The sequence below is a fragment of the Cicer arietinum genome, chromosome 5, assembly GCF_000331145.2.
Source record: "Cicer arietinum cultivar CDC Frontier isolate Library 1 chromosome 5, Cicar.CDCFrontier_v2.0, whole genome shotgun sequence".
NCBI classification, from domain to species: domain Eukaryota; kingdom Viridiplantae; phylum Streptophyta; class Magnoliopsida; order Fabales; family Fabaceae; genus Cicer; species Cicer arietinum.
This window is the reverse complement of record NC_021164.2, coordinates 39,226,416-39,250,460: the sequence shown is the minus strand read 5'-3', so window position 1 is coordinate 39,250,460 and position 24,045 is coordinate 39,226,416. Positions and strand designations below refer to the sequence as shown.

The window sequence follows — 24,045 nt, the reverse complement described above, 5'->3', positions numbered from 1 at the left end:
CATCCTAGCATTGTTTCCATGACCAAATGCTATTATCTTCATTGGATTTACTAAATATTTTAATTTGCAAAGTGAGAGCATCGAATAACTACGTCTCGTTGGTACAATCTTGTAACCATTAGTATTGGAAACATTACACATTATATAGACTACAACTATATCTTCATTTGCATGCCTTGCTAGATTTTTTATATGAAGGTTATATTAAGGGAGTAGATGTGGCTATTGGTGGCAGATCTAAATAGTAGATTCAGTTTTGTAATTTAGTAGTATATAGTTTTAGTAGAGTCAATCCAATGTTATACCAACAATGTTGTTACGATCTGAAAATCGACATTGTGATTGGCGCACAAAGTAGTATTTCTAGTCTAGCTAGTAATCCCATCGATCAACTTAACTATTAAGAAATTAAATAGTTTTAAATAACTGTTACTTTCACACACAAAAGTATTTCTCAAAATTTTGATAAAATAACATATGTAATTTCACTGTTTCCAAATATAAAGAAAATCATGTTCAAATATTCAATCCAATCAATATTTCAAATGAGCATATCTAAAAGTTTAATACATTCCAAAGTGACTTTCTAGACTCTAAATAGTTGCATAATACACCATGACTCAACAGAGACATAACAAAGTGTCGTCGATCAATAAGGCTTACAAAAAATGTGATTGAGACTTGAATCTACTAACAAATTTCTACGTAGATGCATGTGAATCTGAAAAAATAACAACACAATAGGGTAAGTTGAAGACTTAGTAAGGAGACAACAAGCATCATCAACTAGAACGAAAACACACTAATAAATGAATAGTTATTTTACCATCAACTAGAAGTGGGGGTAAAGAGTTGTACACGAACCGAGAGACAAGAAAGAGAAAGAATGGGTGAGAGGAACGATAAATATTGGTGGAGTAGTTCTCAAGGATTTTGGGTTTTAAGTGTGTTGTCTCATTTTAAGGGAAAAAAATTAAATGAAACGGTGAGTTTCAATCTCTCCCTCTTCAGAAAATTTGTTCTCGAATTTATTTGATTTTTAACTACTATTGATCTTGAGTATCAATAAGTGTGAGTACTTTTGCATGTATGACTTCTTCAGTTTTGCAAGTTGTTTCTTAATCACACGGTCTTTACCAAAGTATTTTAACCGAAACAATATCCTTTGAACACAAATGTCACACTTTATTATCTATTGTTGCTATTAGATGCTCATCGTATGACAATTTGTCATCGAACTATACATCTTCATGATAAATTACATTAGCAGGGTCATAAAAGTACTTCTAAAGCATAGAAATATGAAAAATCAGATCAACTGTTGAGAGATCTAGTGGGAGTGCTAAGCGATAAGCTATAGGTCTGACTCTCCAAAATCTCAAATTAATGGTCCAATGAACCTTGCACTGAAAACTCTAAGGGTCGACGTCTCTTGTTAGAATATGATTTTTTCCTACTCTGAGCAGTCATTAAGTGCACTAAGCGATCTCAAATCAATTTAATATTTTCAATTGCGTCTTGAATCAACATTAGACTGACTAGTTTAGCATCTCTAAGTTCAAACCATCCTATCGAAGACCTACATTGTCTTATGCACAAAGCCTCAAATGAAGCCATCTGAATACTAGATTGGTAGCTATTGTTGTATGCAAATTCCATTAAAACACATGCATGAAGCATATCCTCTAAGATTTGAATATTCCTCTAGTCCTCTCAGACTCACCATCAGTTTGAGGGTAAAAAGTTGTACAAAGCTTCAAACGGGTTCCCGAAGCTGTTTGGAAATACCTCCAAAATTGAGCAGTAAATTGAGTTCGTGATAAAAAATAATTGATATTGGTACACTATGCAAAAAGACAATCTCATCTAAATAAAGTTTAGCAGATTAAGATGTAGTATTAATAGCCTTTGTATGTAAGAAATTTTTGGGTTTGGTCAATTGATCTATAATAACCAAGACAATGTCATATCTCTTTGGGATTTGAGGCAATTCTATAACAAAATTCATAGTGATGTCTTCCCACTTCCATTCGAGTATATCAATAGATGTAAGTAATTCTATAAGCTTTTGGGGCTCAGCCTTTACGTGTGGATACACTAAGCACTTAGAGACAAACTTTGCTACGTTCCTTTTGATACCTTCCCAGTAATAGAATTCCCTAAGGTCTTGATACATCTTATTAGAACCTAGATGTATAGTATAAGAAGAACTATGAGTCTCCTCTAAGATTTTTATTCTAAAACCACTAATATTTGAAACACACAATCGATACTTCAACCGTAAAAGACCTTCGAAGTCAATAGAATAGTCTGAAAGTTTACCAATCTGAACATTATTTACTATATTCACCAATTCTGAGTTTTGAATTTTCATTTCAATGATATCATCAACTATGGGGGGATGAACTTGCACATGGCTAACAACAACCTCGAATAATCAAGCACAAATTGAATTCCAAATTCAACAAGTTCTTGAAATTATTTAACTATAGGTCGTTTTACTTATGCTAAATGAGCAAGTCTACTCTTAGAATTATTTTCTTTATCTTAAATTTTAAATCTTGATGCTGAAAAATATATTGTGGTCGGTATAAATCTCACAAGTTTCACCATACAAATAATGCCTTCAAATCTCAAAGGCGAAAAACCATGTAGTCATCTTTAAATCATGCATATTGAGTTGTCTAAATGCATAGACAATAACCTTACCTTGTTTCATAAGAACACAACCGAGACCAACACTAGAAGTATCACAATAAACTACATAACTTTCACCACCTAGTGGAAATGACAAAAATAGGTGCTAAGTAAAAACTCTTTTAATTTTTGGAAAACTTGCCTTGCATGCATCACTCCATCAAAGCTTAACTTTCTTTAGGGTTAACCTAGTCAATGAAGATGCAACTTTAGAGAAATTTTTCGCAAAACATCGATAATAACAAGCTAAACCTAAGAAACTCTTAATCTCTTTTACTATGGTGGGTCTGGGTCAATTTTGTAGTGCTTCTACCTTTTACTTCGATCAACACTTATTCCATTCTTAGACACAACATGTTCTAGAAATGTCACATTGTCAGTCCAAAACTCACATTTAGAGAATTTGACATATAATTGTTTATCTCTTAAAATTTACAAAACTAACCTCAAATGTTGCTCAAGTTCTTCTTTATTCTTCCAATAAACAAGGATGTCATCAATGGAAAGAATCACAAAATGATTGAAAACCCCGATTCATCAAATCTATAAAAGTTATTGTAATTAGTAAGCCCAAAAGACATATCATAAATTCATAATGGTCATAATGCGCATGAAAAACTATATTTCTTATATCATATCTCAATCATCAATTAGTGATACCCATACCACAAATCAATTTTAGAAAAACATTGTGCTCCTTGAAATTGATCAAACAACTCGTCAATGTGAGGTAAATCAATTTTAATTCTAAAAGATATATTTTAATAATGTGAGTGTTAGGCAATCTTTTATTTCCAAACTACGTCTTTTGAACATTGTTATCGTATCAAATTTGGATTTTTTTTTTTAAACTCTTCATGCGAACCTTCCTTCATATGCTTGATTGATTAAGGCGGGAATGGATTCGGGCCTGAGCTTGTATTCCAGAAGTTCTTTTTGGGTTTTTAATTTTTTGCATTTTTTAGAATTGTTGACTTTCTATCAGAGGCATTGAATTTCTTCATCAAAGTATGACTTGATTGTTGGAGTCAGATGTTGTATACTTTGCTTGAATAATTATAGTCAAAGGAAGACTGGGTGGCTTAGAACTAGTGACTTGGGAAAATCATATTTGTTGCATTATTAGAGCTAGTGCAACTTCAGAGTGTGTTACATATCAAAGGGAGCAATCTAGAATGACTTGCAGTCTTTAGAGTCAACGGAATACATCCATCACATGCAAACTTGAACATTGGCTTCAGACTTTAGAAGCATGCTTAAAACATTGTTCATAAAAGACATGCTAAAATTAGTGATCATCACAAGCATGACAAAATTATTGCTCATTAGAAGCACGCTAAAATTACTGTTCGCCAAAGGCATAGAAACTCTAGAGGCACGCTAAATCATCTTAGGCATACTGGATCTTTAGAGGCAAACACGCAGACTCATCAAAGAAATAATAACTAGAAGCACACTTCAGTCTTCAGCGGCAGACGCGCATAATCTTCAGAGGCAAATCTTCAAAGATAGATGTGTGCACACAGCAGCACGTGCGTTGACTAGGTTGGACTTTGTTTCCTCTGGTTTGTCGTTTCCCTTATTCGTTTCCCCTAGTTGTTTCCTCTGGTGACTTCCCATGGTCGCTTGGCCACTTCCTCTGGTTGTTTCCTCCAATTTTCATGTTCTAATTGTTGCACACTTAATGAAGACATTAGTCCAACAAATTATTCTTATAAAATACATTTATTAACATTAAAATCACACAAGGAATTGTTGGAGGGACCAACTTGGTTCCAATATTGGCAACTAAACCACGTTTGCTGAAGTTAGTGAACTCACTGGTAACTTCCCTTGTAAGAAGGTTTCTGTTCTTAGGTGACATCATCTCCTTATGAAGAACATTGATCATTTATAGGACATGACAACAAAGAATGTAGAAAAATACTAATGATGAAATCAAATCACTTATTTGGACAACAAATCAGACTATCATAGAATGCTAATAGTTTCTTATAAGTAAGTTATGTACGGGTACACAATTTACCAAGAAGAATATGTTATCACCCTATTTCTGTAACTATCAGGACCTACGACTGAACTCTGTTACCAACTTTGTCACAAACCGAAAACCAACACCATGACCGGTACATAGACTAGTACTCCTAACCTAGTAAGCTTATCGACCAACTTAACTATTAAGCAATTAAATAGTTTTAAGTAATTGTTACTTTCAATCAATAATATTTCTCAAAATTTCAACAAAGTATTTGTTGAAATATCTTGTCATTATTAGAACTATTCATCTTCTTTCAGTTTATTATTTCTTTAAATCACTCCTAAATTTAAGGAGCAGATTAATTGTACTTTCTCCTATAAAAGAAGCCCTTATTTGTTATAATAATACACAAAAATTATCAATAATATTTCTCTATATGGTATCATGATCCCTAGCTTTTTTATCTAGGCAAAAGGGATGAACCACTCATCATGGCGACAAGCCCTAACCGACTCATTTGTAAGTAACCCTACCGGCGATGGACCCAACGAAAGCACAAAAAATGGAAGCCTTGTTCGCGACGAAGACCCTGGTGATGGAACAAGACCAGGCGGCACCGCCGATGATTGCATGGGTTGCAGTGGCAGTCCAGGAGGGCGTATTGGCCACTGTAGCAACACTTCTAATGGAATTAGCCTAGGCAGTGACTCGAGAAACAGAGGCGACATCCATTGGCGCGATCACAATTCTGGTGGTACAGGTTGAAGGTGCCAACACAAGAATGGGGGTTGAATTGTGTTTGAAAAAGTTGATAAGTTTTTGCTAATTCGATGAAGTTTGGTTGGTTTTTATAAATTACTTAGATATGAAGCAATCGAGTTTAGAGGCAGCAAATAATGAAAGCATAAATAATTTGACACATAGATTTATCCTGGTTCACCAATAACTTGGGTACATTGAGTCCCCTCATTCAAAAGGCTTTATTCTACTAATTCAATTACCTTGAATTACAAAGAACCTGACCCTCCAAGTCAGTCTTCCTAAACATCCTGACAACCCTAGACTTTTGAGGAACTAACCACCTTAACCCTACAAGCCAAGTCTTCTATTAACAACCCTAGATTGAAGAACTAACTAACCATCTTGGCCCTACAAGCCAATTATTCTCCTAACAACCCCAGATTGAAGAAGAAACTAAACCACTATCGAGTTGGATACAAAACATTGGAACTTTAAGTGTTTGCTTCTAACAAAGTTGATAATAATAATAACTCTCACACTCTAAGAAAAGAAAACTTACAAAATATTTCTAACTTGAACAAGTGTCTCTCTATTTGAACTCTAAGATGAATTTGGAATTTTGAGCTTAAATTTTTCTACTATTTTACGCTTTTCAATGATTTTCTTCTTTAACCTTAAGTATCTATTTATAGTTAAAATTTGGGCTTCAATTTAGTCCTTGTTTGATTTTGAATTGTATCTTGTTCAAATTGAGTTCGTAAATTCTTCAAATTGATTATAATCCTATTTTGTTTGGATTGAGTTTGTAAATTCTTCAAATTGATTCTATTCGTATTAGGTTCATATTGTGTTTGTAAATTCTTCATATTGATTATGTTCATATTTTATTGTAGATAAATCTTGATCAAATCTTCTTTAAATCTTGATCATATCTTCTTTTCAACTTGGTCAAAGATTTTCTTCAATTATAAACCTGGATCAAATCTTATTTTAGATTTTCTTCAATTTAAAATCTAATCAAATCTTATTGTAGATTAGCTTTAATTATAAATAGGGATCAAATCTTATTTTAGATTTTATTCAATTATAAATTTGAATCAAATCTTATTTTAGATTTTCTTCAAAAACATGAATCTTTGAAGTCAAATATATTGTTCTCATAAAATATTTTTGTTATCATCAAAACTCTAAATATAAGTAACCTCAGTTCCAACATCGGTCAGTGGAACGGTGGTTCCTTTCAATCTGGAGGCAACTTTGGAGAGTTTTACAACAATGACTATTACGCCGACTATGGAATCAGATATGGAGATGCTGGCCATTTTGGTATAGGAGGAAACAACCAAAGTAATTCCTTACAAGTCAACGTGCAAAAGCTGAATGGGAAAAATTACATAGATTGAGCCCAAACAGTGCGACTCGTTTTGGATGGCAAAAGAAAATATGGCTTCCTGAATGGTATGATTCAGGAACCTACAGAAACAAATTCGACTTACAAGATCTAGAAATCTAAAAACTCGTTAATGATTGCTTGGGTAATTAGTTCGATGGAGATAAGAATTGGGAGATCGTTCATGTTTATACCTACAGCAAAACAAGTATGGAAAATTGTGAAGGATGTTTACTATGAAGATAACTGGAACTGTATGGAAGATAGTGTTCAGTTCATCAAGAGGCAAGAAAAGTGTCGTGTTTTTATTTTTCTTGCATGTCTAAACAAAGAACTTTATGAAGTAACAGGTAGAATCCTTGGAAAAAGATCTTTACCATCTCTTCAAGAAACTTTTTCATAAGTCATAAGAGAAGAGGCAAGATAAGAAGTGATGATGGAAAAGTCAATTATGGATCGATCAACACTAATCATCAAAAATTTCAATGAGAAAGGTAAGAAATATAGTAATAAATCAGAGAAGCCATGGTGCAACCATTGCAAATGCTTGTGGCACACACACAAGACTTGTTGGAAGCTACATGGGAAACCTCCTACTGCGAAGAAGAAAGGATAAGGTTGTGCATTTCAAGCTACTTCTAATCAAGAGTTATAATCTTCCTCAAGTTCATTTCCATTCACCAAGGAGCATCTAGATCATTTATACAAACTTCTTGAATCTCAAACCCCTTCTAGCTCCATGGCTTAGAAAGGTAATTTTTTATAATCCTACCTTAATGCCATCCCTAACAATAGTTGGATTTTTTATTTTGAAACTGCTGACTATATGACTAGAGAACCTAGTTTATTTTCCTCATATAAACCTTGTTGATGGCTCTCTTTCAGCCATGGCAAGAAAAGGTTCTATTGTTTTATCCCCTTTATTAACCATTCAAGGTGTTTTACATGTCCTTAATTTAGCTTGCAACCTATTATCTGTCAATAAATTAATCCAAAATAAAAAATGTGAAGCTCATTTTTTTTATACTCATTGTGTATTTTATGATTTGGTCTTGGGGAAGATGATTGAAAGTGCTAAGCAAAGTGGTGGACTCTACTATCTTGAAGATGGACCTAAAAAAATAGACTAATTCATACTAATAGGTTCTTCAGTTGAATCTTTTTTATTTCAAATAATTAGGCCACCGTTGTTTTAAATATTTAAAGTCTTTATTTCCAAGACTTTTGTTAATCAAGATATTTCCACATTTCAATGTAATATTTGCGAGTTTGCTAAACATCATCGAAATTCCTTTTCAGTACATGAGTATAAACCTTCAAAATATTTTTTGGTGATTTATAGTGATGTTTGAGGGCCAAATAAGATAAAGATAAGTTCTTTGTCCAACAAAAGAAGGTTCATCACCTAACAGCTGCACATTTGATTAATCGCATGTCATCGCCTTAACACAGTTAAAGTTCCCTTAGGGGCGGCTTCATGTAATGGATAGTCCTCTCATCTCAATCTAGTAATGCACAATATCGCATCAATTCGGGAGCTTACATCTTGTTGATAGTCCTTTAATCAAAACGATGTAACTAGATGCACTTAGCCTTGTTAACGATTTCGTAATTTTAATGATTACCAAAACACATATTTCAAAACCATTTCTCATCTCATCATAACTCATAGAAAACACATTCAATTGTACATTGATTCAATATTTAAACACTTTATCCCTCATAAACAAATCAAACTATAAACATATTATATATCAAATAACATAAACATAAGTAATTGATGATAAAGAAATATTTCAAAGGTTGTGTTTCCTCAGTTTCTAAATAAATATTGTAAGATATAAAACGGGTAAAATAACAATTTATAGAATAATACAAATATGTGCCAATGATCACTATCTACTCAGAACAACGAAGAATCAACTAAGTTTGCTTTCCAACAACTACTGGAGAAGTAGATGACCTTAAGTGACAAATTTGAGCATCAAATATAGTTTCCAGACTTTAGAATTTTATTCTAAACTTTTACTAATCATAGGTGACCATAAAAGTCCTAAAGATATACTCTAAACACAAAAATAAATTTTTGAACAACACTTCATATGCCTAAATATGCACTATTAATATTAGAGTTGTGTATTTTTTTTAAAGAGTCTCAAATAAAAAAATTTAAAGGGATGTATAATTTTAGAGGAATGAATACTCTTCTTCTTTCTTAGAACATTAATCCTAACTCTCAAATTCTTATCCAAAAACACTTTTGAAAGAAGAAGGAGAAAACAACCAGAGGAAGTGACCAACGACGATGGTCGTCCTGGTGCCAAATTTAGCTAGCATATGTGCTATCTTGATTTTTGTTATTTTATGTCCAGTATATGTTATCATTTTAAGTGAGCCTATATGTTGGATAGATTAATATTATCAATTATTAATAAAATAGTATGCACTACTCGACTGTTTTGATGTGTACTTAAACAAAATTATTAGAGCACTAAAATTTGAGAAAAAAATGTGCTTGCAAAATATATATGAATTTATATTTATTCATCTTATCAAACAATAAAATAATACATTTAAAAAATAATAAAATTATTTTCAAAAATTAAAAATAAATTACAAAAATAGTAAGTAACAAATCTTAATCTGCCAAGATTTCGTTACGTCAATATATTTAATATTATGAGGTCGAGGTTTTTAATCCCTCTTGCCACTTTGAAAAAGAAATTATAAGAATATAATTATAAAGATGCTCTAAATAATAATTAAATTCCTTGCATTGAAGTCAAAAAATGAGAAGGCTTTTAACCCCACGTGCCACTTTCAAAAAAGAATTATAAGAATATAATTTTTGTTCTAACATTTAAGATGCTCTAAATAATGTTTCGTAACATTGAATATACTCTAAATACATATATTACTTTTGATTTCCACTGCAAATGACACCTTTAAGGTCAAAAAGGACAGTAAACCAACATTTTAGTTTTTGGTATTTTGTGGCCTTGAGATGATATCTTTGTAAATCATTCTGATTAAACTATGATTTAAATCCTGGCATATGTATTTAGCAAGAATAATAATTCAAAACCATTTGTAAAAATAAAATGTGTTGTAGTCTTGTGGATAATCATATATATTGAAAAACTGGGTTCGACATTATGTTACGACAAAAATGACCTCATGAACCATCATTTATGAGGTCAAAGAATATTTGACTGAGTTGTAAAGGAATTTGCAACCAATATTCAAATTGCAATAATACTGGTAACGCTCCTTAGCTTGATTTTTACTGAATCGTGCAGCCTTGTTCCTCTGCTCGAAGAAATATCAGGCCTCGCTTAATTCTCTAAAAGAAAGAAAGAAATATTATTACTTTTTTTTAAAATACAAGTCTTATTATTGGATAACATAAAAAATGTAGCTATATGTTTACAAATCCACACAATGAAGCTACAGAGTAAAATGCGTTGTCAGAAAATGGAATTTAACAACCCCCACACGCATGTTTTTTCTTAAATATATTTTTTATCTCTAAAAAATCAGAACAGTTCAACTTTTGTCCCTAAAAAAATTGTATTATTTAGTCCATGTATTTAACAAAAATAGTATAATTTTTTAGTCCCTAGTAAATATACTGTATTTAATTAAAACATACTATTTTTCTTAAATACAATGACTAAAAATGAATGCCATTTATTTTTTGGTTTCAAAGAGCTTGGTAGTGAGATTAAGACACAATGAGTCTGGAGAAGCCGGATGTTGAGGGTTTGAATCCGTGTTACACACACATCAAATATCCCCGTAGTTTTTAACCATCTTAGTTGCATTTATGGGACAAACGAAAGCAATTTGAAAGGGATGAAAGTATTTAACTCTTTTAAAATGATTTAATACCTCTTTGGTATCTCTAATGCGTAGGAGATCCAATCTTTCTGAAGGCCTCCGATTGGAGATGGTGGTTAGCTGTAATTAAGATTACATTAGTAAATAGCAATAAATATACCAAATGATTATATAAACAAAGTAAAAACTTTTTAAGTCACAAATGTAATAATCACCCAAAAACTAAAGCGCTCGGGGTCTCTTAATGAGGGTATCATTCCTTCAACAGTCACGAGTTTGTCAAATCTTCTTTGATCTGTATATGATATATTTCTATAGTTAGTACTGCAGCAGTATGAACATTCATTTTTAAAGATGCGGAGAAGAAAGGTAATGCTATCGCCAATTAGAAAAATGGGATAAAAGAAACAAAAATTCAATGACATGTACAAACAAGTCTTGGTGAACAATGGTTTAATATTTACCTTGTCTTGCTACTTGTTTAGCTCTTCCTATCCATGTTCGCGCACATGCTGCTGCAGTATTTGTCAATTCCTGTAACTATAATAATGTACAAATAAGTCATTAGTTAAAAGTTAGAAGGATGGAACTTTGTTACAATAATAATGTATTCCGCATAAAGGGTCATAGTATGATAGCATTTTTTGCTGAAAACATATCGTATGATAGTATTCTTTACTTAAGCCCATTTCGGTCTATCTCCTATGCATCATATACGGCTTCAAGCTTTATATATCTAAGGACATCGAAATCATAATGCTATCCAACAACACAAAAAGCTTACAAACAAATGTATGCCAGAATTAAAGTGAATTTACATTATCTCTTTCTGGTGTTCCTTCTGGTGGCATTATATCTTGTATCCATTCAACTTCTGCAACACGATACCTGAACGAAACATTAAGGTATAAAGCCAAAATTCCACACACAAAAAAACAGCAAAATATTTTTTGAACATAACACCCAGAGATAACTCACCCATCTTGATCCCAAGAACGTAGGATGCGAAATCTCCTACGACCTTCAATCTGCACACAACCAAACTTGTTACAAATTGATATATTAAAAAAGTAAAGAAAAAGAGAACTTATTTTGATATAAATTTCTTAGGAGATTTAAAAGTATCCTTGGACCCTTAAAACCAATCCAGCAATGACGAAAAGTAAAATGAAAAAAATCATGACTGACTCTTAGAATGAACTTGAACAACTAAACAATTGTCAAAAAATTATTAAGACCATATGGAAAGTATATATGACAAGTAAAAGTTTGGATTTATCAAACCCAACCACATAGAAGGTGTTGGAGGCTGCAATGAAGGCAGCTAGGGTTTCAATCTGTTAGACCAGTACTAAACATGTGGAATGTGAACAAATATGGGTAGCCCCATAACGTGTATCAGATAGGCATTGATACTATATTAGAAATTGGGCTAAGCATATGAAAGAACATGTGGATTTCATCCCAAACTAGATGCCACTGGCGACTGCACACATCGAATAATGTGACTAGAGAGCTCTTAGAAAAGTGAGGATTTTAGTAAATAGAAAACTAATAATAAAAAGGGATTCCAGCAAAGAATGAGGAAAGAAAAAGTTTCTCTATCTTGAAAGTTGAAAGCAAGACCAAAGCTTTTCACTCTCAAGCCTCATCTTCACTAATTATCATAAATAGAGCAAAGAAACCCACAAAGGCACAAACAGAGATATCAGTTAAATTTTCACCTCTATATAAAAACGACCATCAGGAAGTGGCTCACACCTACACCAAATAAAAAAAATTAAAGCAAGCGTTATACGTGAGAAGATATTTCATGTGGGAAGGGGGGGATATGCATTTGAGACTTTTTTTTCAGGTGATGTAAATGCCAAGCACCTACTCTGTGATTTCCACTTCACAGCCAAACTCAGCTAATGAACCTGTTGAAGGATCTAGTATAACCTAGAAGATCAATAGACAAATCACACACAGCAAGAGATGGATATGGTCAGTGCAATTATATAATTTATGCAAGAAAATTGAAAGTAAAGGATAAGCAAAATAATCTACCATTCCCATCCGATGGTTGCCTTCCATTATTCTTCTTACCTGTTTTACCCCAAAAGAAAAAATATTCAATAAGAGATATGATAACCTTCAGAGTTTCAGACCATTTGAATATAAATACCATTTATCACTAAGTCAACGGAATATTTGACAAATTAAATAGGCCAAACAATTCAACTAGTATTTATTGACAGCCTTTATGTAAATTTGAAACAATGTTCAGTTCAAAAACAATCAATATTCCCTAGTCCTCTCGATCCTTTCCAAATGTTGCAATTGTGAGCTATAAATAAATGGTCCATTAGCTTAACCAGAGCCATTGAAAATCTTGTTCCATAATATTTTAACAGGTCTGCCAATTTTCGTATGAAGAATATACAGAACACAAAAGTTGTTCTCTGTCATGTAATTATTTAAACCCAGGAATAAAGGCTTTTTTCTCAACCACAAAAAAACTATGAATAAAAAGTAAAGTCTATACTTGCATCAGCATTCTCACTGATTGAAATAATTGATATTTTTTACTGATCCCCTAACCCACTCTTTGTTTTTGAAAAATAAATTGAATTTTAACTTCTTTAATAGGATACAGTAAATAATGAATATTATTTACTTTTATGCGATACCTATGTTAAATATTCATAATGCATGTATGTATTTAATACCATGTTGAATATGACATTTTATTCTTATTTATATTTTTAAAGAAAAATAAAAAGAAATAACATTATAAATGTGAATATAAATAATTTAAAATTACGTGTTTTTCTCTTTATCAATTAGTATACTTGTTATATCTTGAATGAAGGAAATAAATATTCTTTGAACTCGGACAAACTACTAGGGTAGAGGATCAAAATAACTCATACTACCAAAGAATGAGAGGATATAGGGTAAAAGAAACATTAACAAGGACACAAATGAAAAGGTAGTTGGATCACATAATATACCTATCAGAGTGTGGAAGAAGCAGAAAAAGAATGGTAAACGATGACTAACAAAGCTATTCAATGAGATTTTGAGGTCTAATAGCATTCCAATAAATGTAGATGAAGTGTACTTTATCTTTTTAAATGAGATACAAAACTATGCAACTTATAATGAGATTTAAACTCCTGAGTCTTTCTATGAAACTTTCGGAGAGAGTGACTAAGCAGAGATTAAGACAAACGGGTTAGATCACAAGAAATTAATTTCAATTTTATGTCGAGGAAATTGACCATTTTAACTATACTGCCATGAAGATTGATAGAGTTATGCAAGAGGGACCTGTAACTACCTACATGTGTTTTTTATTGATTTTAAAGAGCATGTGATAGAATACCTAGAGAAGTGTTATGGAAGGTTTAAGAAAAGAAAGGAATTGAATTGCGTATACTTGAAAAAATGAAAGATATGTATAAGTACAGAAGATAAAAAACTGATCACCAACTTTCACATTCAAGATATATAACAACATTATAAGATTCAAGTGATCATCAGCATCCATTGACCAACTCACCATAAGTCTATACCGAGGTTCAAATATATTTAGTGGAAACTTTTGACATGGTAAGACAACATCCATGACAAAAAGAGGTAGCGTATCTGCACCAACATTGACTAAACTGTCGTGCTCTTGTTTCCTTTCGGCATATTCCTCTGGAAAGTTCTTTTGTATGATGTTCTTCAATGTCACACTAGCAACAGTTGATAGGAACATAAATTAGGAAAAAAATAAGTGAATCAAATCTATTAGAACTTTTATTTAGCCACAACGTCCATGATTAAACTGAGTTGAGGTAGGTGTATCACATGCCCATAAGCAGATAAGATGTGCCCATTATAGGTATGGAAGGGCTTCATCAATCAATAAAAGGATACTGAAGCATGCATTTCTCTAGAAATATGGACTTAGACAACGTCACAATAAATCAACATTAACAAGAAAAACAAAGCAATTAATCCAAAGCTTTTATGTGGTTGGCCATCTACTACATTGCGACATCTTATTTATAGACTACTCACCTGATTGAACATGTTCTAGGACTAATGAGCAGAACTGTCCTGCACAACGGGCATCTGTTCCCTAACAAGTGAGGACAATAATCAGACCTAATATAATACATATGGTTGCTTATGGAAAATAAAATCAACAATAGCAAGCACTAACCACGATCCATTGTCTGAAATAGACATGAACGGCAAAAAGAATGCCCACAGGGGGTCGTGACAGGTTCATAGAGTAACTTCAGGCAGAGAGTGCACTCAAAGTCATCATTGCGCTCTGGTTGTCTATGGGTACTCACCCCTGTTGAACTAGATGATACTCTTTCCACTTTTTGAAGACATTCCCGAAGGGAATTACTACATTATATCAAATGCAATGAAAAAAGCCCTCAGAAATAGCACAGAATACGACTATTGCAAAAGTTCTACATTCAGATATTCCATCTATATTTCCAAAAAGGGAATGATACAAATTATAAAATTAAAATCAGACAAGACTTGCAATACCTATAAGGATCAACTTGCAGTCCTGAAAGAATAGCATCCCGAGCCATATCATACTTATCTAACTGCCATTATAAAGCAATGTCGTATCAAGTTACATGCAATACAGACACCATCATAATATAGAAGTATGCTAGAGAGGCCAAAGTAAAAGTAAGAATGTGCCATGCTCATGCACAATGGGAAAAAACAAGGTGAAACATTTTTTTTAATCAGAGAACAATTTAAAGAAGGAGGATTGAAAAGAGTAGGAAAGAAGTACACTAAAGGGGTGAACTAGATATAGCACAGTCACCCAACTACAAGTACAGTACAAAGTACATCTAGGCCAAGCTCGTATACTCTCAATTATTCAATGCTAACTTAAAACATTAATTACTGCCCTTACCAAACACTGACAATTCTGTAGGATAGACTTGATACAAGTCAATTAAGTCAATTGAGCCCGTGAACCACCTAACCTAGCAAAATGTAAATCAAACCCCCACCTTGAAAAAAAAAACATTTCCTAAAACAGAAATATCAGGGGCTACCCCATAAACAACAAGAGAGATCAACTGATAAAAAAAGATGAGTCTCTTACTAGAAGAAGAGCATTGGCCTTTAAAAGGTATGATTTAACTGAATTACTTTGAAGTTCCACAAGCTTTGCAGCATCCTTCAAACCCAGCTGAAATGGTTGTCAAAAACCAACTTAGTATGTGCAAATCAATTTAGAAATTATGATAGTATTTCAGCATTATAAAAACTATCCAATAGAACATACTTCGGCAAGTGTTGTGGGATCAAGCCCACTCAATGGCCTATGTTCTGAGGATGATGATGATCTATGCACTATATATTGGCTAATCCTGATTGGAAAATATTATCATTACCATGAGAAGATTAACAAATCTGAAGGCAAACTTTTGGAACAAGATTGTAAAAACAGTTTGAAATAACTAATTTGAAAGAAAAATATTGAATATTCTTAACCTAATAAAAGCTGCACTTCGATTGCTGAGGATGATTGGATCACCAGATTTGGCGCTATTGGCTCTTGAGTAAAAGTTGATTGCCTGAATAAATAATCACAAAGGTCAATATTGGATAAACAAAGTATAAGCATCAAACTTCCCTGTATATGAAATAATTCCTGGACACCTCTTTGTAAAGTTGTAAAGCATGATAATTTCGTCCATTATCAAAAATCGAGAAGTTTTTTATTCAATAATGAATCATGTATTAAGTTGAAAAGCATTGAAACACCCCAAAAAAGTCAACAGATTGAAGCATGACACGTTGCTTAAACAAACAAAACATAATGTTCCAGAAGCAAAGCATGTATTGAAGCATCAATTCAATCGTTTGTCAAGATAACAGACTATACATGTGGTGTTCATGACCAAGAACAGTTCATTTAACTTCCATTAAACAGACAAAGAATAGGCATGTGAATCAAACTCTATATAAGTTGCCAATTATAACAAAAATACTCCAATCATATCATGATATAGGTAAAACTTAAAACACAATTTATCTAAAAACAAGTATTCTGTATAACACTGGATTGTAACCATAGTAACTAGGTTTGAAATTTCCTCCTGTTACATAGTACAAGTACAGGTATGTGGAATGCTACTTACTGAGAACTTACATGAGTGGTTACAGAATCGGTACACTGTAACACACTATCAATAATATATTAGACCTCTAATTAGTAAATATTACTAGGCAATAATTGTGTTATTAGGCAAATTGGATTCCCTGCTGCATCTACAGCAAGATTGTATGGTTATTAGAGGAGACAGAATGTTAAATATAAAAATTAAAATTAAAATGGGGATGAAAGAGAAAGAAATGAAGTGAGAGATAGAGAGTTGTAGAGATGCTGTAGAAAAACTTGCAGTAGAGGATCCAAATCCGTTATTAGGTAGCAATTGTTATATTATTAGGCAGCAGTTATGCTATCAACAGTTGCGTTATTAGACAGTTATTGAATAAACAGGGAAACTGAAGGAAGTCAGTAGGCAATTATTTGGAATTGGATATTGATGTGGGAGAGGCCGAACTCTCTAATTCTTTGAAGGGAGAGACCAAGACTCTAGAATATCTTAGATGGGAACAACCATGTATTTAAACTATCTTCATCTGTCTAAACTTTTATAATGTTCTGTTTATGTTTATGTGAATGCTGAAATAAATGCATAAACCTCTGTTGATACACTGTCGCAGAAGGTTATCTACTATAAATTGTTTTCACTTTAATACTAACCTTACAAGACAAATAGTCAAATGAAAAGAATAAATTTTGTTTACAATATATTTTGTTTTCCATAACATTAAATGCATACTTTTTCTTTATAAAGTATTTGGAGGTACTGCATGATTACTCCTGACCAATATTTACATTTACATCAGAGAAACTGTAACTACTAGACTGATAATGAAGATAAATCATTACTTAATGTAAAACCCAATCTAATATATACACTTTAGTAGAGAAGAGAAAAAAGAACACGCAATCATCATATATAATATATAAATGGACTGCGCTCAGAAGAACAATGAACAGAATAGCCAAAAAGAAAGCACACTATTTTCATCACCTCTTCCATTCTGTTTTCTCGAAAGGCCAAATTGCCACTCTGCACAAGCTCATAAACATAATGAAATGTGTCCCATGCCAAATCTCCTGGTCCATTTTCCTGCAACCCAACCAAATTTCAGTTTTCATAATCCTACTATGTTAAATATCCAATGAAAACATTGATTTGTTTTATAATTTTACACCATTGCTTTTGAATGTTTCAAACATGATGGGACTAGATGACTGAATTCTGTCATCTATATTGCTCAATGCTCACAATTCAGGACTCAAACAAAACAAATAAAAGAGAAGGAGGAGCCTTTCATTATCCAAACTTTTTTACTATGGTATTTTTTGCAAGAAAAGTTACCAGACACTGAGGATTGTTGTGAGGAACCAATGATATCTCAAGTCAGAAATTAAAGTAGGTTTTTTGGAGTGACGATAAGACGAACATTTTCAAGCAAGCATACGAGAGACATGATTCTGAAAGAACTTGACTTTGTAAATTTCATTTGGTTTTAAAGTTAAGTTTCATTGAAGCAAAGTGATTTATGTTTAGATGTTTTAACTCTAAAAGCAAACTATACGTTAAACATAGTGTAATTTTTTCATTAATACAGCAAAAACTACTGTTTACCACATCAAGTCACACAAGGTTTGCAAGTGAAATCAATTTCGATTTAAAATAACTAAACATTAATACTTTTACAAAAATCATGTATCACGTCAGACAGAGGAAAAATAAATTCCAACAGTCAACAATGTGAGTCCAAAAAGACACTAAGCCATTTACAATGACAACAAGAAACATGCATTCTTTTTCAATCTAACAGCAGAAGCAAGCATAGTATACCTGAAAAGCCATAACCCATGATACAGAAAAACAACAGACAAATAAAAAATAATAAGAAAAAGTAAACATTGAATCACATTTACACTGTCTTTTACTGTCCTCGGACTTCTCACCTTAAAAATAGGTGTTCAAGTGAAAGGGAAAATGAGGTAACAATATTTCTTGTCTTTTCCCATATTCAACTTAGAAACCGGACGCAGAGAGAAAAAAAAGGCACACACAAGAAACAACTTTGAATGAAAAAGCTGTGCACAGCTGCATAGTAAGAACAAGCACTACGCGGTTTAATGAAACTCAAAAAGTAGCAAAAAAAGAAAATAAAATATTCATTCCGTTAAATTAGTTTTTTCAATGACCAACTCTCCTAAAATAAGTGTGTTTGGTTCGGCTATGGCCAAAAATGATTTTGAATATATTAATTTTACCAAATGATTTTGAATATATTAATTTTACAAAACAATTTTTTGTTAAACCTGATTGAATCGAAGTGATTCTTTTTTTTAGAAAAGAATTCAAAAGTGATTAATGTGTTATATGTGAATACATTCACATAATAGAGGCAAAAGTTCCAAATTCTCACAGACAAGAGAATTTATATTCAAAATTATTCAAAGACTTAAAATTCAATTCTATGCTTCTAGAATGACTTAAAACACTCACAATATTGAATCCAAACATACACTTAAATATTTGTCAAAATATACACTTAAATAGGCACACACAAAAAAGCACTTCTTGGAAGCAAGGTTTAAAAAATGTCTACAACCGCGATTGTGGAAGCAAAGGCCTGCAATTGCATCAGCATAATCCGTTTACTAATGCAATTTTTCGCAACATTAAGAATCGCAAACAAACACGGTTAAAAATCTTGATTGAAAAAAAAAAGAACAAGAAAAAACAGAATCAAATACTCGCTGAGCTGAAAAACGAAACCAAGAAGAAGAAAAAGCGAGTAGTGAATGATACACGAAGATTCAAGAAAATCAATATCTGTAGGTGAAGTTTTTTGCGGCACATTTTCTCAGAAACGAAACAGTTCAAAAATAAAAGTGAAGAGAAGAAGAGAACTGACCAAAACGTAGTCGTCGACGTCACAAAGAGAAGGGTCGAAAGAATCGGAAGGGGTTTGAGTAGCCATTATTAAGGATAGAATGGGAAAGAAAATAATCGAAAGGAGAAAAGAAAGAGGACAATAGAAGCGTATGAAGTTTCTTGAAGGTTAAGATGATGAGAAGAAGGTTGTTGTTAGAGGCATCGTGTTCACCCCTGGCTCCTTCATTTCATACACGGACCAAATTCCACTACGTCCCTTTTATTTCAATTTCGATCTCTCTCTCTCTCTCTCTTCGCCCAAGACCAAATGGAAACTTCATTAATGAAACAAAAAATTAGTAAAAAACTTGTGTAAAATTGAAAATTGGTGACTCGTGCTTCTTTTCTTTTGACTGAATTCTGAAATTGTGAGTGTCAATAAAAAATAATTCTGAATTTTATGAAGGAAAAAATTTAGTCATTTTTTTTCATGATTCTTAACTTAATATATATATAGTCTTTGTTGTTTCATATAAACAACTATAATTTGTTTTCTGTATACATTAAAAAAAAGTGAATGGTGTAAATAATGTGTATGTTTTGTGTGTTATTATTACTAAATTTAATGTTAAATTTTCATATTTAAAATAAATTAATAATGCTAATAGTGATAGATTTATAATAATAATAATAATAATAATAATAATAATAAATAATGCATCTAATAAATTACATAGAACATATATTTGGTGATAAAAAAAATTTTCAACAAGCACTTATAATTAGGGACGGACAGTGTTTTTTGTTGGTTATAACAAAATTTGAAAAAATTATTAATTTGATGATGAAATTACATCGATCGAGAATAATTCAATTCAAATTGGTATAAATTACAACATTCAAGTCAATAGGACAACATTAAATTGTTCTGGAATGCACGTGTCTCTAAAGTTGTAACATTGAAGATATCAAAATAATTGATTGAATTTGAGTATATATGCACTTAATTGAAGGTAATATGTCAATTTGAATTAAACAAATATTGCACCAAAACAAGAAATCTAACACTGCACTAAGATAGAAAAAACTAAATATATGTGAAAAATGTTTATTTAATTAAATAGAGAGGAGAAAAACAAGTTGAATAGTCGGACTAAAATATAACCTCAAACCGCTCATCTCCAATTGATGAACGAACAAAGAAGAGCTAGAAAATCATGGTTGGGTAAGTTAATAATCATACAAAAAATATTTAAGTAAATACAAATAAATTTTATCCTTTTATGAATTACTAATTAAGGGAATTATTTTATTACACTTTTGCTAATTTTACCCATATTTTATCTAGTTACACTTAAATAAATTATGTAAATTGAATTAAGAAAAAAAAATAAAGATGAAACTAGATCTAATGTTGTTATTGTTTGTCTTAAAATAAAGTATTGTTTAACGTTTTTTTAGTAAATTAGAAAATAATTATTTAATTAAATAAAACAAAAAAAATAAATGAATGAATGAATAAAGCAAATTTACAAAATTATCATAATCAATTATTGATTATCAACAATTATAACTATATCTCTAAATATTAAATCATATTGATCAAATTATTGAATTAATAAATTATTGAATTAATAAATTATTGAATTAATAAAGTTGGTCGTAATATTAAATTTATTGATAATTGATATTATTTTTATAATTTATTTTTCAAGAAAGAGAATTAGTTATTGTTTTTATTATAGTATTTATTTTTAATTGTGAAAAAGAGATAAAAACTCTATGTATATTAAGTAGTATGTGGTTTGTACATGGATTTCACATTAACGTTGTATCAATAGAAATTGTATGTGACAAATTAAATTCATGAATTTAATGTCAACTTTAGGCTTGTCACCTCAATTTTATTTTTTTTAGATGGTCAATGTTAATAGAAAAATGTTAAGAAGATGTTAAAGACTCACGTTATAGAATCAAATATAAAAATATTATTTTAGAATTAATGTTTTTTTTCAATTTCTTAAAAATTTAAAATTGTTGTTTTTAATACAATTTCTATATATAGAGTTTTTAATAAATGTCATAAAGACACATGTTAGCAAAATATTTGTTAACACTGAATAGTATATCTTTTTCATAATATAAATAAGAATGGACCAAATAGACTATATATATATATATATATATATATATTCATTTTCTTTAATTCATTTTTATTTATATTATAAGACAAATGAAGTATTATTTTGGGGCGATAATCAAAACCTCAAACTTTTAATAGTTCAATTTATTTACTTCTTTATAATTGTTACCATCATTGTTTTTGTTTTAGAAAATATAATAAAATTTTATCGTAATTAATTATATAAATATGAGGTTTTGAATTAAAATCCAAAACAAAACATTCAATTTATCAATATCAATATTTATTAAGATTTAATCATTTAACATATTGAAATTTAATCATAATAAAAAATATTTTCTTGTAAATTTAATATAATAGTGTGACATTTATGTTAGATCGACATGTGGACAATTTTGTTGTTGACAAAGACATATTATAATTTTAATTATATCTCTGTCAAATTCAAAATAATTCAGAAACAGTTTTGATCCATATTTTTTGGTATAAGTGGTACAGGGTATTCTTTAAGAAATAAAAGCACTGATGTACTAGTTGTAGTGATTTGTACGTGGAAATATATACCCCTAGTGTTTGTGGTAGGAGTCGGGAATGAGAAGGGGAGTGGTGTTAGGTGGGCCCTGTTTGTTTGCATTGTTTGTGTCATTGGTACTTCGACTACACGCGTGTCCTCTTATATACACATTGTCAACTTGAAATAGATCCAATTTAAGGCTTAACGCACCGTTATAAATAGTCTAAAAAAATTTGACTCAGTAAGAAATTTACTTTAGTCAATAATTTTAAAAAGGTTAAGTTGTTTACACGATCTTTTAATTTAATATTAAATAATATTTTAATTTTTTATTTAATTTTATTATAAAAATTTAAAAATATAAAGAAGAAAAATATGAATTTATTTAAAAATTTAAATTATAAATTTGCATCAATTTTATTTTGTTTAAAAAACTAAAAAATAAAGAACTGAAATATTATCTGAAATTAAATTAAGAGACCGTATGAGCAATAATGTCTTTTAAAAAATAACATAAATAATATAAATTATTAATAATTAAATTAATAGTTAAAAATAATATATATATATATATATATCATAAATTATAACTAATTGTAAAATCAACTATTAATTCTGTTATTTTATTATTTTTATAGAGAAGTCAAATTCATATATTAAATCAGGTGCACTCTTCTTATATATAAATTTTTCTTCATACAAACAGAAACAACCTTGATACATTGAGCTTCAAGTATTTGTCAATTCTTATTTGTGGGATTCGAGCTTCAATTTATCGAGGGTCATTCTGATTTTTTTAGTGCATTCAATTATTAGATTAGATTTATTAATTCTTATATTTTGAACATTCTATTTTTTATGGATTTGACCAATTTAAAGTGAATAACTCATTTTAAAAAATAAAATAAATAATATTAATTATTGATAATAAAATAAATGATTGATATTATATAACATGTATGGTCAATTATAGATGGTTATAACATCAATCATTAATTCACTTACTTTACCAAGTTTTTATTTTAGAGGAGTCAAATCTCATTTTTTTTTATAGATTAATCTCCTCAAAAGTAACTAATATCAATCATTGATAATTAAATTAATGTTTAATATTATGTGTACATGCAAGATCAATCATGAATTATCATAATTTCAACCATTAATTTATTTATTTTATCAACTTTTTATTTTAGATTAATTAAATTCAATTTTTATACTCATTCAACATTTTATTTTTCTCTATTTCTCTCTTATGTTCACATCAACAACACATCTCATCTACCAGATCACTTGTTCTATTTATTTATCTCTCATAATATCAAATAGGTATTTATACTAGTTAAGTGTATGTACAAGTAAATATTTTTACATTTATTAAATTAGATTTATTGTCTTTAGTTAAATGTATTTAAATTTTTATATCTCATTTGAAAATGAAATATATATTTTCTTTTTTTGCACAAGGAAAATAAAATGAAAAAACATTTATGGACTTGTCCTTCATTATAATAGTTATCTACTCAAAAAATTAATGAATTAAATGTAAATAGATTAATGGACATTTGGTTTTCATTGAGTATGGAGGAAGAAAGTATACAACCATCTTAATTTTAGATGTGTAAAAAAAGCCTCAATTCTAAAATGAAATTCGTCTTAAAGTTTTTTATTTATTTATGAAATTAATTAAATTAGAAAGAAAAAAAATATTTATAAGAACAGTAAAAATAGAGAAAGAAATAAAAGTGA

At 30.5% G+C, this 24,045-nt stretch overlaps 1 protein-coding gene across 1 annotated transcript; it reads right to left on the bottom strand.

Annotated features, from left to right (window-relative positions):
- Positions 1-9,910: 9,910 nt before the first annotated feature.
- On the bottom strand, positions 9,911-19,956 carry LOC101515241 (uncharacterized). Its single transcript, XM_004499960.4, has 18 exons — positions 19,683-19,956; positions 17,774-17,872; positions 16,161-16,243; positions 15,952-16,036; positions 15,769-15,855; positions 15,189-15,250; positions 14,845-15,038; positions 14,700-14,760; positions 14,194-14,371; positions 12,696-12,734; positions 12,526-12,587; positions 12,371-12,407; positions 11,625-11,674; positions 11,465-11,534; positions 11,111-11,186; positions 10,862-10,941; positions 10,698-10,766; positions 9,911-10,149 (listed from the first exon to the last, which is right to left on the bottom strand). Exons 1-18 carry the CDS (start codon positions 19,746-19,748, stop codon positions 10,090-10,092), a joined length of 1,458 nt encoding a protein of 485 aa, XP_004500017.1. The 5' UTR covers positions 19,749-19,956; the 3' UTR covers positions 9,911-10,089.
- Between the last annotated feature and the right edge of the window lie 4,089 nt (positions 19,957-24,045).

Coding starts and splice junctions, on each gene's coding strand:
- LOC101515241 (XM_004499960.4), bottom strand. CDS start 19,748: ATGGCTACTCAAACCCCTTCCGATTCTTTCGACCCTTCTCTTTGTGAC. Junction 12,735..14,193: donor AACCTCGGTATAGACTTATG/GTGAGTTGGTCA, acceptor GGGGTAAAACAG/GTAAGAAGAATAATGGAAGG. Junction 11,535..11,624: donor CGTTCTTGGGATCAAGATGG/GTGAGTTATCTC, acceptor TGTTTCGTTCAG/GTATCGTGTTGCAGAAGTTG.